This window comes from Pieris napi, chromosome 18 (genome assembly GCF_905475465.1).
Source record: "Pieris napi chromosome 18, ilPieNapi1.2, whole genome shotgun sequence".
In the NCBI taxonomy this organism is placed as follows: Eukaryota; Metazoa; Arthropoda; class Insecta; order Lepidoptera; family Pieridae; genus Pieris; species Pieris napi.
The window spans coordinates 3,563,820-3,577,918 of NC_062251.1; the positions used below are offsets into that span (position 1 = coordinate 3,563,820).

A 14,099-nucleotide genomic window follows, 5' to 3' on the forward strand; every position below is an offset into this window, starting at 1 on the left:
TGTGAGTTCCAAAAGTGAGTTACAGAATCGCAGGGCTGTTCTGCAGAAATTACTGAATTTTCACTTATAATACCACAAGAGCTTCAAAATTATCGGATATTTCCCGATAGGTTCGTTGCAAACAATTAATACAAAACAACCGTAACAGGGAACCTTGTGGGAAATGCCCGATAATTTTGAAGCTCGTGTGGTATTCGGGGGATTATTTTTCCGACCCAAATGTCGGCCAATAGAATTGCACCATGAGACGAAATGTACAGTTAACAAATAAGAATTTCATAATGAATAAAACAACTACTTAATACTTTTCTTGAAGCGACGACCAGAGAAAATTTTCACAAAAATTTTTCAGTATAATACCATGTAGGTTGTACCACGTGACGTCGAATGGTGCAATTCTATTGGCCGATATTTGGGTCGGAAAAAAATAATCATAGAAAACTGTCGCTGCGGTGAGTTACAGAATCGCAGGGCAGAACATCGACGCATAAAACTGGCAAAAAACGTAATTATTTTTCAAAACACTGTTTCATACAAAATTTCTGCCCTGCGGCCGCACCAGCTTTTATGAACTCAAACTCAAAATATCTTTATTCATAAAGGTAAACAAGTACACTTATGAACGTCAAAAAAAAGTTAAATTAATTTTAAATTTACATTTACTATCAGTTCGTAAGTCAAGGGCGTAGCAAGGGCGGGCGGGCAAGAAGAACTGGCAAGAAACTTTCCGCAACTCTTTTTAATCGCTAAGTTTTGAGTCATACAAATTGTTTGACCTGGAGCAAAGTAAATTTTTACGATGCGCGCGCACACCGTCACTAAATACCGACACCCTGAAGTTAGCTAGTTAGTTAGTATTCAACATTTTAGTATTGTTCGTGTAGTTTTTCATGCAAACGTTGAATAAAATTTTTTTTCTTCTATTTTTTTATCTTGTTACGCCAAAGAAGTATAACTTCTAACGCGTGTACATAAGTCATAACGTGTACGTACACACACGTATTTTTTAAAATATTTATTGACCTATGTTCATCAGAAAATTCAGATTCTCATGGTGTAATATTTTTCAAATCAGTGAGTTACAGAATCGCAGGGCTGTTCTGCAGAAATTACTGAATTTTCAAGAAAAACTGTCGCTGCGGTGTGATTATTTGAAAAAATCGTTGTTGAACTTTGTATGAAACAGTGTTTCGAAAAGTAATTAGGTGTGTTCCAGTTTTAAGCCTCGATTCCGTAAGGTATATTCCGTGATTCCGTATGCAAGGGTTCATTCGTGGACAACCTTGGGGTGTGATTGGCTCCATAAATTCAAGATATTCAGATATCATATACTGTAGTTATAAATATTTTTTGCAATGAGTGCTTTTATAAATTTTTTTAGTCTAGTTCTATACATTTACAAAGTGGCTATTTATTTATTAAAATAAAAAATGTTACGTAACGCTTTGTTTAAATAACCCCCCTCCCGCCCATGTAACGCACTGTAACGTTTCAAAAGATTACCCCCTCCCCCAAATTGCGTTACGTAATACTTGAACGCTCCCTTATCAAGACCTTGGGTTTGATTAAATAAATAAAAGAATATGAGTTAGATAACATTTTGATATAAATTTTTGTGAAACGAATTTTTGTGAAACGTTACGATGCGGGGCGGGAATTAAATTACGCGTTATTGTTAATATTTTTTTCGACCACATAATAGTAACTAAAGAGTCACTAGGTGGTCACAAAACGATTGATTATACTTGGGTACTGAAAAACGTTACGACGAGTTACATGGGGGGGGGGTTCAATAATCTCCAAAAATTGCGTTACGTAATACTTGAACGCACCCTAATACAATAAAATAAAATAGCCTATTTATTTCTTGAACAAAGTATCCTATCAATCCTACTATACAGGGTGGCCAAAAAGTCGTGGATCAAACGCAAATAGGAGATATATATATAATATATATATATTTTATAGCTTAATTATTTTGCAAGTACCCTTCCGCAGGTGATGGCCTTCAAGGATCTCCAGGTATCTCGGTGGGAATAGGTACGAGAAAATGCCATCATCAAAGGTACACACCAAAAGGAAGGTTTAAGGAATATAAATTCTGAACTCACCAGGCGGCACAACAAACTGGTTGTAGCTCCGAAGAAGTCGCAACGCTGCCAGGGCTCCGCTGTGTCCACTGCACATTGGATCTAAATCATATATCCCTGATTGCTCCATCACCACTAATTTCTAAAACACTTAACACAACACGAATCTCTTGGAAGAACCAATCGTTCGTGTAAACTGTACAACTTTTCGTTCTTCACGGATATCTTACGTTTAGTTTGGGGTGTATTTTAGAATGTTTTTCAGAGAAGCTGGTAGTGGTCATTTAAATTTTTAGATAAATTAAGAATGCTTATTTATTTGTAGTGATATATTCCATTAACACGCGAGCACTTTTTTGTTCAATTAGGTCCGATGAGAGCGTTTTAAACGAGTTTTTAAAATTGTATTTAAATAAACGAGAAATATCAATATATTGATAGTGTGTTCTTTGTTTTCACGATTGCATTAATGAAATAAACAATCTCTTATAATTAAAACGATTTAAGTTATTAAAAGAGAGAATTTAATAGTATCTTTTGTGTCTTAATTATTCTTTTTTACTGTGTTTGCGTCTAAGTAAGTTTTATTTTAATAGTTAACTGTCCAACAAACTATTTTTTTTTGCGCTTGTTACAAATGAATGATACACATCTAATCACAATATTAGTTTAGTGTAGAAGAAATTCGCTCGATAATTGGCGCGGCCGGGGTTTGGAGTTGGATAAAAACATTTGCTAACAATATCTTTGAATTAAGTTTGGTAAATCAAATATGCAATTTGATTAATCGGACCTAATTCCATTTTTTTTTACTTAAATGGAAAATGATTTGTCTAAAACGTAATTTTTTTTAACGACATTCACGGCTAACTTTCCAAACGCGAACCGAAACACTAAATCATAGTTACATTTAGAAAACTCGTAACTTTTCACGGATTTTCATTGGCTGTGCGATAATTGTTAGGTAATTTGCCCGCCTTGGATTGGTTGACGCCGCCCGCCCATCTCCTATTATACACGTCTATGAATTATTAATCTTAATTGATGTGACGTGAAGTGAATTCTATAGATAGACAAGTGCTTCTATGTTTTCCCACCCCTCAGAATCGAATTGCAGTGAATGAAAACATGAGCAGAGTTGGCCTAGTGGCTACAGCGTGCGACTGTCATCCCTGAGGTCGTAGGTTCGATCCCCGACTGTAAACCAATGGACCTATATAAGCGTATTTAACATTCGCTCCAACGGTGAAGGAAAACCGGCTTGCCTTAGATCCAAAAAGTCTACGGCTGATCATCATTAGAAAAAACAAATAATAACGAAACAGAAAAAGAAATCTCAGGCCTAAAGGTTGTAGCGGATATCGGATTTATTGACGTGACAACGTCTTATAATTCGATGGAGCCGGCTGCACGCACGAAAAAACATGACGCATGCGGCGTTACCTCGCTCTGAGGCGTTACCTCACTCTGAGGCGTTCCATTTAAAATTGATATAATTGTATTTATGCGTACAAATAAATATAAATTGATCAATTCAATTGTGATTTCCATTTACCTCCTTCTCTATATCCAAACAAAATACCTATCAAACAAATAAAATTTAATATTTTTTTTGAAATATGCAACCATCCCATCAATATTTTTTTATGACGTTGTCACGTTCAACTATCGTCAGTAAACCGACTTTACGGACAACCGATTCTTTTTTTTAAGTACAAAAGTGCGCGATTTGAGCGCAACCGCCGCTGTGAAAACCGCTGTGTGAGTTCGAAAGGTGAGTTACAGAATCGCAAGGCTGTACTTTAGTTAGTAAAGGATGAAGACGCGACGTGTGTTATGTAGTTGAATCCATTTAAAAAAAATCATGCATAATTTGAGTGCGATGTTTCCCGAAAATCGTCACATTATCTATCTATCTATATATATAAAAATGAAACCCGTTTTCCGTTGTCACGACATCACATGAAAACGGCTCGACCGATTTGTCTGATTTTTTTTTGTTGTGTTTGTAATTGTCAGGAGAAGGTTCTTATAAAAGAAAAAAAGAAAAAAATTGCGCGGAAAATTAGAAAATTCAAGAATGCTTAACCACCATACAATTCGAACTTTTTGGTGTAACCTTATGGCGTTTGACATAACACAACATTGACAGAATGCGTGCTGCAAATATCGTCAGAGGATGTAAGAAAAATGAATATCGTTCAAAATAAATGCTTCGATCGGAGTCATTATATTGATAATATAAAAATATGCGAGCCAGAAAAACAAACAAAGAATGTTGTATAACATAAAGCATTAGAATAATAAACACTTTGTTTCTGAAATATTTTTTAATTCAATATACCAATTTGAAATCAATATTCATAGTTAAGACGGGACAACGTCTGTCGGGTCCGCTAGTATTTAATATTTATTATAAGTTTAACGCTAATAACTGTTCAAGTCAGTCTGGCTTGTAGCGCCATTTGATTATTCAAAGGTCAACAATATAATATTTTTGTCGACATCACAGGAGGCCGAAGGGGAACACTGCCAGTATCTTCGGAACCTTGCCTAAAGGGACTCCTTTTAATAATATATTTTAGTTATATTTAAAGGTTAGTTATTGTGTTTAATGTTCTTCTTTTTTGTGCATTTGTGCGTTTGAAATATTTTAGTATTTACTACAAAAATTTTTGGCGCCAAACCAGATTTTGACTTGATCAGTTACCCCTTCAATTAAAATATCTTCTTGCGCTGATTTACTGAAAGACTCCGACTCTTTTCTTCACAAAAGGATGAAAGAGAAAGATAATTTAGTTAAAAGATCGTAATTGGACATACCTATACCTACAAACACGTTTTACAGAGAAGTATCTGTGTCTCAGCATTGGTGGATTTATCAGCAGTATGAGTAGGCTTGAGCCGGGGGCGGCATCTTTAGGCGCGGTATGAAAAATTTATGAGAGTGAAATTTTACGATGCGCGCGCACCGTGACACAAAATTATCAGAATGAAGTTGCCCACTAACGAATTCTTTTTAAACCAGCCGGGCGCCGAGCGTGCCCGAGCGAGATGGGAATAAGACAATCTACAAGTAAAAAGAAATAGAATATACGTGAAGTTAGCAGCTATGCCAAGAATTTTGAATGACCATAATGACCTTTGTAGTAGGTACCTTTTAAACAAATATAGGAGTTTTAATTATTTTTTCAAAGAAATTTAGCAATGCTTAATATAATGCAATAATATAATAAAATAATAAATAATAATTATTATACTAAATATTATTAAATTATTAACGTTATATATTTATTATTAATTATTTAATATTTTAAAAAAATAAAGAAAGCCAAAGAAGTATAACTTCTTACGCGCGTACATAAGTACACGCACCTTTTTTTTTTTAAACAGCAACTTCACTTTACTTCCCACAACAAATGTCATTTCGTTGCGTTAACCAAGATAGTTTTGTTATCATACAAACTGCGCAATCCTGATTTTTGTCACTATAGTAAATTTTTTTAAGTGCAGTGATATTCAGTTTCTAATGTTGAATCAGGAATAAAATGTAGCAATAATTATCAAGCTTCAGCAAAAATTATATTTCTCAAGTCACCAAACTTTACTTACTGGAAACTCAAAAAAATACAAACCAGCTTAGTAAATTAACAAATTATTCATCTTCTTAGGTCAGGTCAGGTCTTATTAAGTGGCAGCTAGGTGAGGGGTACTGGGTTCGATTCCTGGTTCGAGGGCAAGTATTAATTTAATTTAAATTTGTTCTCGGCCTTTGAGAGGGTTGTGCGGTACCGGGCGAGTGCCTAAACCGTACATGGAGGACATGGTCGAATTTCTAAGGCAAGCACGAATTATAAAAATCTTATACTTGACGCTGGCTAATGCACAAACCGTGCCAGAGCCATAAAAAAAAATATATGTTAAATATCTTGCTTACTAGAGATTCATATGCTGCTGTATGTTAGTATTTATAGATTGTTGGTTTAGAAAATTTACTGGACAGGTAAAATGACTGTAATCAGTTCTTAATTTTTCATACGATATGTTTTTTTTTAAAACAAAGAATGAATTTTTAGTCTTTTACTTCTAAAATATTTTCGTCCACTTTTTTGTCCGGGTATCGATTCAGAAGGGGCGGCAAATGCGTTAATCCGCCACTGTGTGTCTGTATTAGTTTCTACGTGATATATAGTGATAGTATGAGTAGGTACAAAGACGTATCTAATAGTAATTACATGTTATATCTATGTAGCTTAGACAAAATGGTGGTACGCTGTAATTGACGCTTACAATGACGAACGGAACAAGTTATGAACGACGTAGTAACTGAAGAGGAGAGATGTGGAGTTGGCTTTATATAAATTTATCCGGATTGTTTAAAAAATTATAGGGACATATGTAAAAAAAGACTTCATTATTTACACTTTTACACAACTTTAACATATATACATTTTTTTCTACTAAGTATTATTAGAATAATAATATATCAGTGGCAGTGGCAGTATCTAATAGGCAAGTAGGTGATCAGCCTCCAGTGCCTGACACACGCCGTCGACTTTTTGGGTCTAAGACATGTTGGTTTCCTCACGATGTTTTCCTTCACTGTCCGAGCGAATGTTAAATGTACACATAGAAAGAAAGTCCATTAGTGCACAGCCGGGGATCGAACCTACGACCACTAGGCCAACACTGCTCTAAGTATTATTATTATTACATTATTTTTCGATTTTTGACTGAGGCGCAAACTAGCTGCTGTGGTTTCTGGCAATAACCAGCGCTGTGGAACAGTCTGCTCATCAGCATAATGCTAGGCCAGGGCGAGTTACAACCACAACACACACGCATTACACACTTAAAACGTACCTTATTCTTTAAAAAAAAATGTTATCTTTCATTCTTTTTTTTTAATTATTATTTTGTGTGTTTTCAAGTAAAAACCAGTGTAAGTGTTCTGCAAGCGTGGATGCAATTCTCCAGACGAATGTTTGACTCTAATCTGTTTCGCTAATCGTACGTTGAGGATAGCCAGTTGGCAACCATGGTGTAATATCCAAGAAAACAGCGGTCATTCAAGATTTAATTCAGGGAATTTTGGTATTACCAACCGCAATATTATCGAATTTAATCAATTTAAAGATACACATTTGAGCCTAGAAGATACAAAATAATAAAACTTTAACTGTTTTAATTTAATTTCCTCGCTGTATTGCGATACTTATTCGTTGAGCGAGGAAAGCACCAGCTCTGGGGTCACCGGTACTATCTACCAGACGCAAACTTATATCGAATTATATCAAAAATATTCTGTTTTAATAATGTAATAACTACTCCATAGCTTTGTAGTCATAGTGCTTTCTATTTCAAATAGCTGTTTAATGACAGTGGAACTTGTTGTATAGAGCGCTCGCAACCGTTTGACATTTTAATGCTGTTTTTGATGCGCACACCGTCAGGAGACTCATCTGATGTTACTGATACCACCTAATTTTAATGCCAGAGGGTTCGCGAGTGTGTTGCCGACCTTTTAAGATTTAGTACGGTCTTTTCTTGATGGACAACGTTTGTAAGGAGCTGCAACCATTACCCCATTTTCCACATGACAGCGTAATTAATAAAATAAATTAAAAACAAACATTTGTCCTCTATCAGCAGGAGGCATGGTGAAATAGGAGCACGCACATTCTCGTGGGAACAACACGCAAATACATACGTATTTTATGATCCAATCTTAATATATACAAATTACGTGTCACATTGTTTGTCCGCTATGGACTCCTAAACTACCGAACCGATATCAATCAAATTTGCACACCGTGTGCAGTTTGATCTAACTTAAAAGATAGGATAGCTTACATCTCAATTTATACCCGCAATATTATTTTATTGCAAAATATTTGTTTATTATTTGATGGTCACAATTCTAACAGATGGCGCTGTGCTGAAAGTACCAACGTTTCACATAAGCTACAATTTAATGGCATAACCACAAAAAAAGCATGGTGTTCTCCTACCATTTCCCTTGAATAGTTTGCTACTATGTAATATAACAAAAACCTTAGCCACAGCAACACTTGGCCGGTCTGCTAGTACTTATAATATATTTTATTGTAATAATGGATCAAAATGCACAATCGCACTATAGCCGTGTGAATCAGCGGGTGGATTCTACAATTAACCCTTTGCTTTACATAAACCGCCATCATCGTCATGGCTTCCATACGTGTCAGTAATTGTTCATAAAGAAAACTGAACTTCGACCTGATTCATTATCTATTTTTTTGTATGACAGGGGACAAACGGGCAGGTTTCACCTGTCTAATTTAGACGCTGTGGTTGTCGGCCGACTGGGGATTAGTCTCGGGTTCGAGTCCTAGAATTAAAAATATATAGTGACTCTACATGATACTTTTAATTTTTTTTGAAGTTATACTTCTTTAGGCGCGTTATGAAAAATTTATGAGGGTGAAATTTTACGATGCGCGCGTGACACAAAATTAACAGAATGACGTTGCCCACGGAAGATGCTACGGTATTGGACATAATTTAAAAACAACATTCGAATAATAATAGAATTTATGTTACACTTAATGTAAGAGAATAATAAATATTTATTTATTTAATTTTTCAAATGTTACTAAACTTTATTGACTATAATGACTCCTTTTCCAGTCTTTGGTTATTTAATTGTAATTAATTATTTGCATGCAATCAAAAACTATTTTTAATAATGCCAAAGAAGTATAACGTCTTACGCGCGTACATAAGTACACGCACCCTTTTTTAGATTAGCTCATTTGTTGTTAAGTGATACCACCGCCCATAGACACTCACAATGGGCTTGCAAGTACGTTGCTAGCTTTTAAAATGAATATATTTATAATGAATAACCATAGATAATAGATATACGGCCAAATAATTTATAATTAATTTTATAACTTTAAAAACCCTTTACTTACTAAGACCTTCTCGTAAAAACCAACTGATTCCACCTAAGGGATTAAGTATTACGGTAACGCAATTTTTGGAGATTATCTAGTGACTCTTTAGTTACTATTATGTGGTGTAAGTCGAAAAAAATATTAACAATAACGCGTAATTTAATCCCCGCCCCGCAACGTAACGTTTTACAATAGGACCCCCCCCTCCCAAAATACGTTACGTAATACTTGAACGCTCTCTAACACCAGACTAACATTACATCAATCAGGATCATTGACCACCTCCATAAAAATTTAACAAATTACCAGAAAATTTGAAGAATCAAACAAATAATTTGGTTTACCAAATTTCTAAAGGAGTTATTATATAAATGTTATTACACTGTTACAGAGTATCTGTCTGATAGATTTTAATTTCTTTATAAAAGTTAAGTTTATTAATAATGTTAAGTACCTTTTCGCAACGTGAAACCAAAGATACCAAATAAATTATGTATCTTATAAGAATAAAACTTACAGATGCACTTGAACAAGCTCTAAGGCTAAAATGGAAATGGGCAGGTCATATTGCTAGAGCGCGGGATAAAAGATGGACACTAGAAATGGACTGGACCTACTGGAAAGAGATGTATAGGACGACAAAGGAAAAGATGGACAGATGACATTGTAGAACTAGCCGGGGAAAACTGGATGAATGTCGCTCAAGACAAAGATAAATGGAAAAATATGGAGGAGGCTTTTACCCTAAAAGGGGCCATACCAAAACTATACATAAAAAACTAAAAATAAAACTAACTTAAATTTGGTTTAAAACTTACTAACTTAACTAATACTAATATTAAGGAATATAAAGTAACCAATTGAAATGTATGGATTAAATAAAGCTTTAATAATAATAATGTATTAAAGAATATAATTAACTATAATAAAGCATGCCCTCTCACATTGCTGTGCTTAGCCAAGGTCCTTATTGTAATAAATTATGCACATAAGAAATGCAATAAAGTTTTGAGTTTGTGTAATTGATGCAGTGTTGGCCTAGTGGCTCGAACATGCGACTTTCATCCCTGAGGTCGTAGGTTCGATCCCGGGCTGTGCACCAATGGACTATGTGCGCATTTTACATTCGCTCGAACGGTGAAGGAAAACATCGTGAGGAAACCGACATGTCTTAGACCCAAAATTATTGACGTGTGTCAGGCACAGGAGGCTGATCACCTACTTTCCTATTATGATTGACAAATGATCTTGAAACAGATACAGAAATCTGAGGCCCAGACCTAAAAAGGTTGTAGCGCCACTGATTTTTTTTTGTATTCATAATTAGGGGAAATGAATAATAAACAAATAATTGTATAAATCACATTTTATTTAAATATTTACATTCGCCACACAAATAGCTTAACGAATCAAAAACTATACAAATTACCATCGTATATCGGATTAAAACGTGTAATTTTCAATTTCTAGCCTAATTACATTTTAAAACTTAGAAATAGACTTTGACTTTTTGTCCTTAAGACTTATTTAATATTAATAGTTAAATAATATTTCTTATAGAAGTTATTTTAACATTTGTGATTACCTGTTATTCGCTAAATTCCTTAGCAAATTTAAAATCGTAATTCATTTCTGCACACGTTTTAAACCGATAAAAGTTTTCACTACACAATTGTCAAGTTGGAATGATTCCTACGTTTTAGTCTAGGATAAACTGTGCAAAATTCATCAAAATAAATACAGTAATTACAGGGTTATAGCGAAAATTAATTGCAAATATATTTGTTGGTGATTTAAAAAATCGTTGAATAAATTGGCTGAAAGACTTGTATCCATGGTCATGTACTAAATTAAAAAAAAAAAAACTTAAACATCTTGAGTTTTCAAATTTCGAATTTCAGGTCAGTGTTGGCGTTCGAAATTCAAGTTTTTTAGAACAAGCCTAGGATGTGTGAATATATACTTAAAGACACAATAGCGCGTTCTGTTCCATTGTGATTGGTCAACCGCATGGTCATGATACGTCATAAAACGACGTTTGACGTCTTACGTCTTTTGTTTCTCACCTTTTACTGCTAAGAATGCGATAGTTAAGTAAAAATAAATTCAATTTTTTTACATAATATATTTAAATCTCGACTCAATCAAAACTATTTGACATTAATTTGCTATAACCCCGTACTTTAGTCAAAAATAAAAACAATTTGTTGTACACAGAATACATCAGACACATTTCCGTATCTTTTGCCTTTTTAAAATATTGGTAAAGACACCAGTGTCTATGCTTTTGGCAGTCATCAGTCAGTGCCATGGTCACGCTATTTTTGGTAATTTTTGTTTCGTCGATTTTATACCATTAAGCTTACATAAATATTTTTGTTTTAACTAGAAATATTTTTTCTTCCGCGAACTACTTTGTATGACGGGTTGAGGTCCCGATACGAATGTTGCTTATAACACGGTAATGTAATCAATTAAAAAAAATCTTTCAAATACAGCACTGATTTTCAAAGAAATGTGTCCGCGTCTATATTCTGTGTACAAGTCCATTCATTTGTATATTGTGCGCAGAAACTATTATTTTGATGCAGACAGTATAGTGATATGGGATTGACAATGACACGTCAACCTTTTGACAGTCTATAATTACGTCAAAATTAAGACGTTTAACAATATATGCCAATTAACAGTGATGATATTCTGACGTGATAAGCCGTTGCTGTAAACATTGGCTGTAACGTGTGATGTGAACGTTATTATATCATTTTGACATAATAACGTCAAACGCAGGGTCAATTTCAACATTATACCGTCATCATATCATTCACTGTGCTTCGTTAAATGACAGTTATCCTTGACATTATGACGTCATCATGTCATTGACAGACGGTGTATTGACGGTTGTTCCTTTCAGCAGGTCAGTGATGTCGCGTCGAAACATCGATAGGTTTTGTGTGAACCTGAAATTTAAAAAATATTTTTAATAAAATATGTGTTATAAAGTATAATATCATAGAGACATCTGTCGATAATTATGTAAAACTAAACTGTCAATGTCAAGTGACCTTTTGTTCTTTTTTTAAATAAATAATTAGTCGGTAACGCTGCTAATGTAAATTGTCACCTTTTTATAGTGGAAACCATTTTAGCCATGAAACGGTATGGTCGGGTTCACTTTACGTTGGCACCAGATTTTATTGTCTGACGACATTAATTTTGACAGCATCTTCTAGTACCGCTGAAAACAATATTCCATTTCGCCAGTACGTTCTACTATTGTCAGACGACATTAATTTTGACAGCATCTTCTAGTACCGCTGAAAACAATATTCCATTTCGCCAGAATGTTCTACTATTGTCAGACGACATTAATTTTGACAGCATCTTCTAGTACCGCTGAAAACAATATTCCATTTCGCCAGAATGTTCTACTGTTGTCAGACGACATTAATTTTGACAGCATCTTCTAGTACCGCTGAAAAAATAATTCCATTTCGCCAGAATGTTCTACTATTGTCAGACGACATTAATTTTGACAGCATCTTCTAGTACCGCTGAAAACAATATTCCATTTCGCCAGTACGTTCTACTATTGTCAGACGACATTAATGTTGACAGCATCTTCTAGTACCGCTGAAAACAATATTCCATTTCGCCAGTACGTTCTACTATTGTCAGACGACATTAATGTTGACAGCATCTTCTAGTACCGCTGAAAACAATATTCCATGTCGCCAGAATGTTCTACTATTGTCAGACGACATTAATGTTGACAGCATCTTCTAGTACCGCTGAAAACAATATTCCATTTCGCCAGTACGTTCTACTATTGTCAGACGACATTAATTTTGACAGCATCTTCTAGTACCGCTGAAAACAATATTCCATTTCGCCAGTACGTTCTACTATTGTCAGACGACATTAATTTTGACAGCACTTCTAGTACCGCTGAAAACAATATTCCATTTCGCCAGAATGTTCTACTATTGTCAGACGACATTAATTTTGACAGCATCTTCTAGTACCGCTGAAAACAATATTCCATTTCGCCAGAATGTTCTACTGTTGTCAGACGACATTAATTTTGACAGCATCTTCTAGTACCGCTGAAAAAATAATTCCATTTCGCCAGAATGTTCTACTATTGTCAGACGACATTAATTTTGACAGCATCTTCTAGTACCGCTGAAAACAATATTCCATTTCGCCAGAATGTTCTACTATTGTCAGACGACATTAATTTTGACAGCATCTTCTAGTACCGATGAAAATAATATTCCATTTCGCCAGAATGTTCTACTATTGTCAGACGACATTAATTTTGACAGCATCTTCTAGTACCGATGAAAATAATATTCCATTTCGCCAGAATGTTCTACTATTGTCAGACGACATTAATTTTGACAGCATCTTCTAGTACCGCTGAAAACAATATTCCATTTCGCCAGAATGTTCTACTGTTGTCAGACGACATTAGTTTTGACAGCATCTTATAGTACCGCTGAAAACAATATTCCATTTCGCCAGAATGTTCTTCTATTGTCAGACGACATTAGTTTTGACAGTATCTTGTATTCCGGCTGCAAAATGTATGTCAAACGCCTTGTCATGACAATATCACTCACCTATCCCTATTTTTCGTAAGCAGATTCCTCTCGACGCCAGACATGAGCTGGTCGAAGCACTGGGCCAGATGATGCTGCCGATGCCGAGGCTGTTGGGAGATGAGCTCAGAGCGGAGACCAGAGAACTGCTCTTCATTCAGCAGAATGAGCCCAAGGAGCGGCCGAGACATTGACCATTGGTTACAGCATTCTTCAAACATGATCACGTTCACTACCTGTGGAAGATGTCCTTTATATAAGTCAACTCAAATTTATTTATTTAGGTAAGGGAGCGTTCAAGAATGACGTCACGCAATTTTTGGAAATTATTGAGTAATCCCCCCCCCCCCCATGTAACGCGCCGCAACGTTATTCTGTCCCTAAGTATAGTAAAACGTTTCGTGACCCTTTAGTGACTCTTTATACCTAAAAGTTACCATTATGTGATGTACAGTACTGGAAAGTCG

General features: G+C 35.0%; 1 protein-coding gene across 1 annotated transcript in view; it reads right to left on the reverse strand.

The window, feature by feature from the left end:
• Nucleotides 1-10,378: 10,378 nt before the first annotated feature.
• The window catches only part of LOC125058289 (exportin-7), a 33,978-nt gene continuing 30,257 nt past the window's right edge, over nucleotides 10,379-14,099 (reverse strand). Inside the window, exons 23-24 of the mRNA XM_047662341.1 lie at nucleotides 13,654-13,868; nucleotides 10,379-11,988 (exon numbers count right to left, since the gene is read on the reverse strand). Of these exons, the coding sequence (XP_047518297.1) occupies nucleotides 11,889-11,988; nucleotides 13,654-13,868 (315 nt within the window). The 3' untranslated portion in view covers nucleotides 10,379-11,888. The remainder of the gene's footprint in view (nucleotides 11,989-13,653; nucleotides 13,869-14,099) is intronic.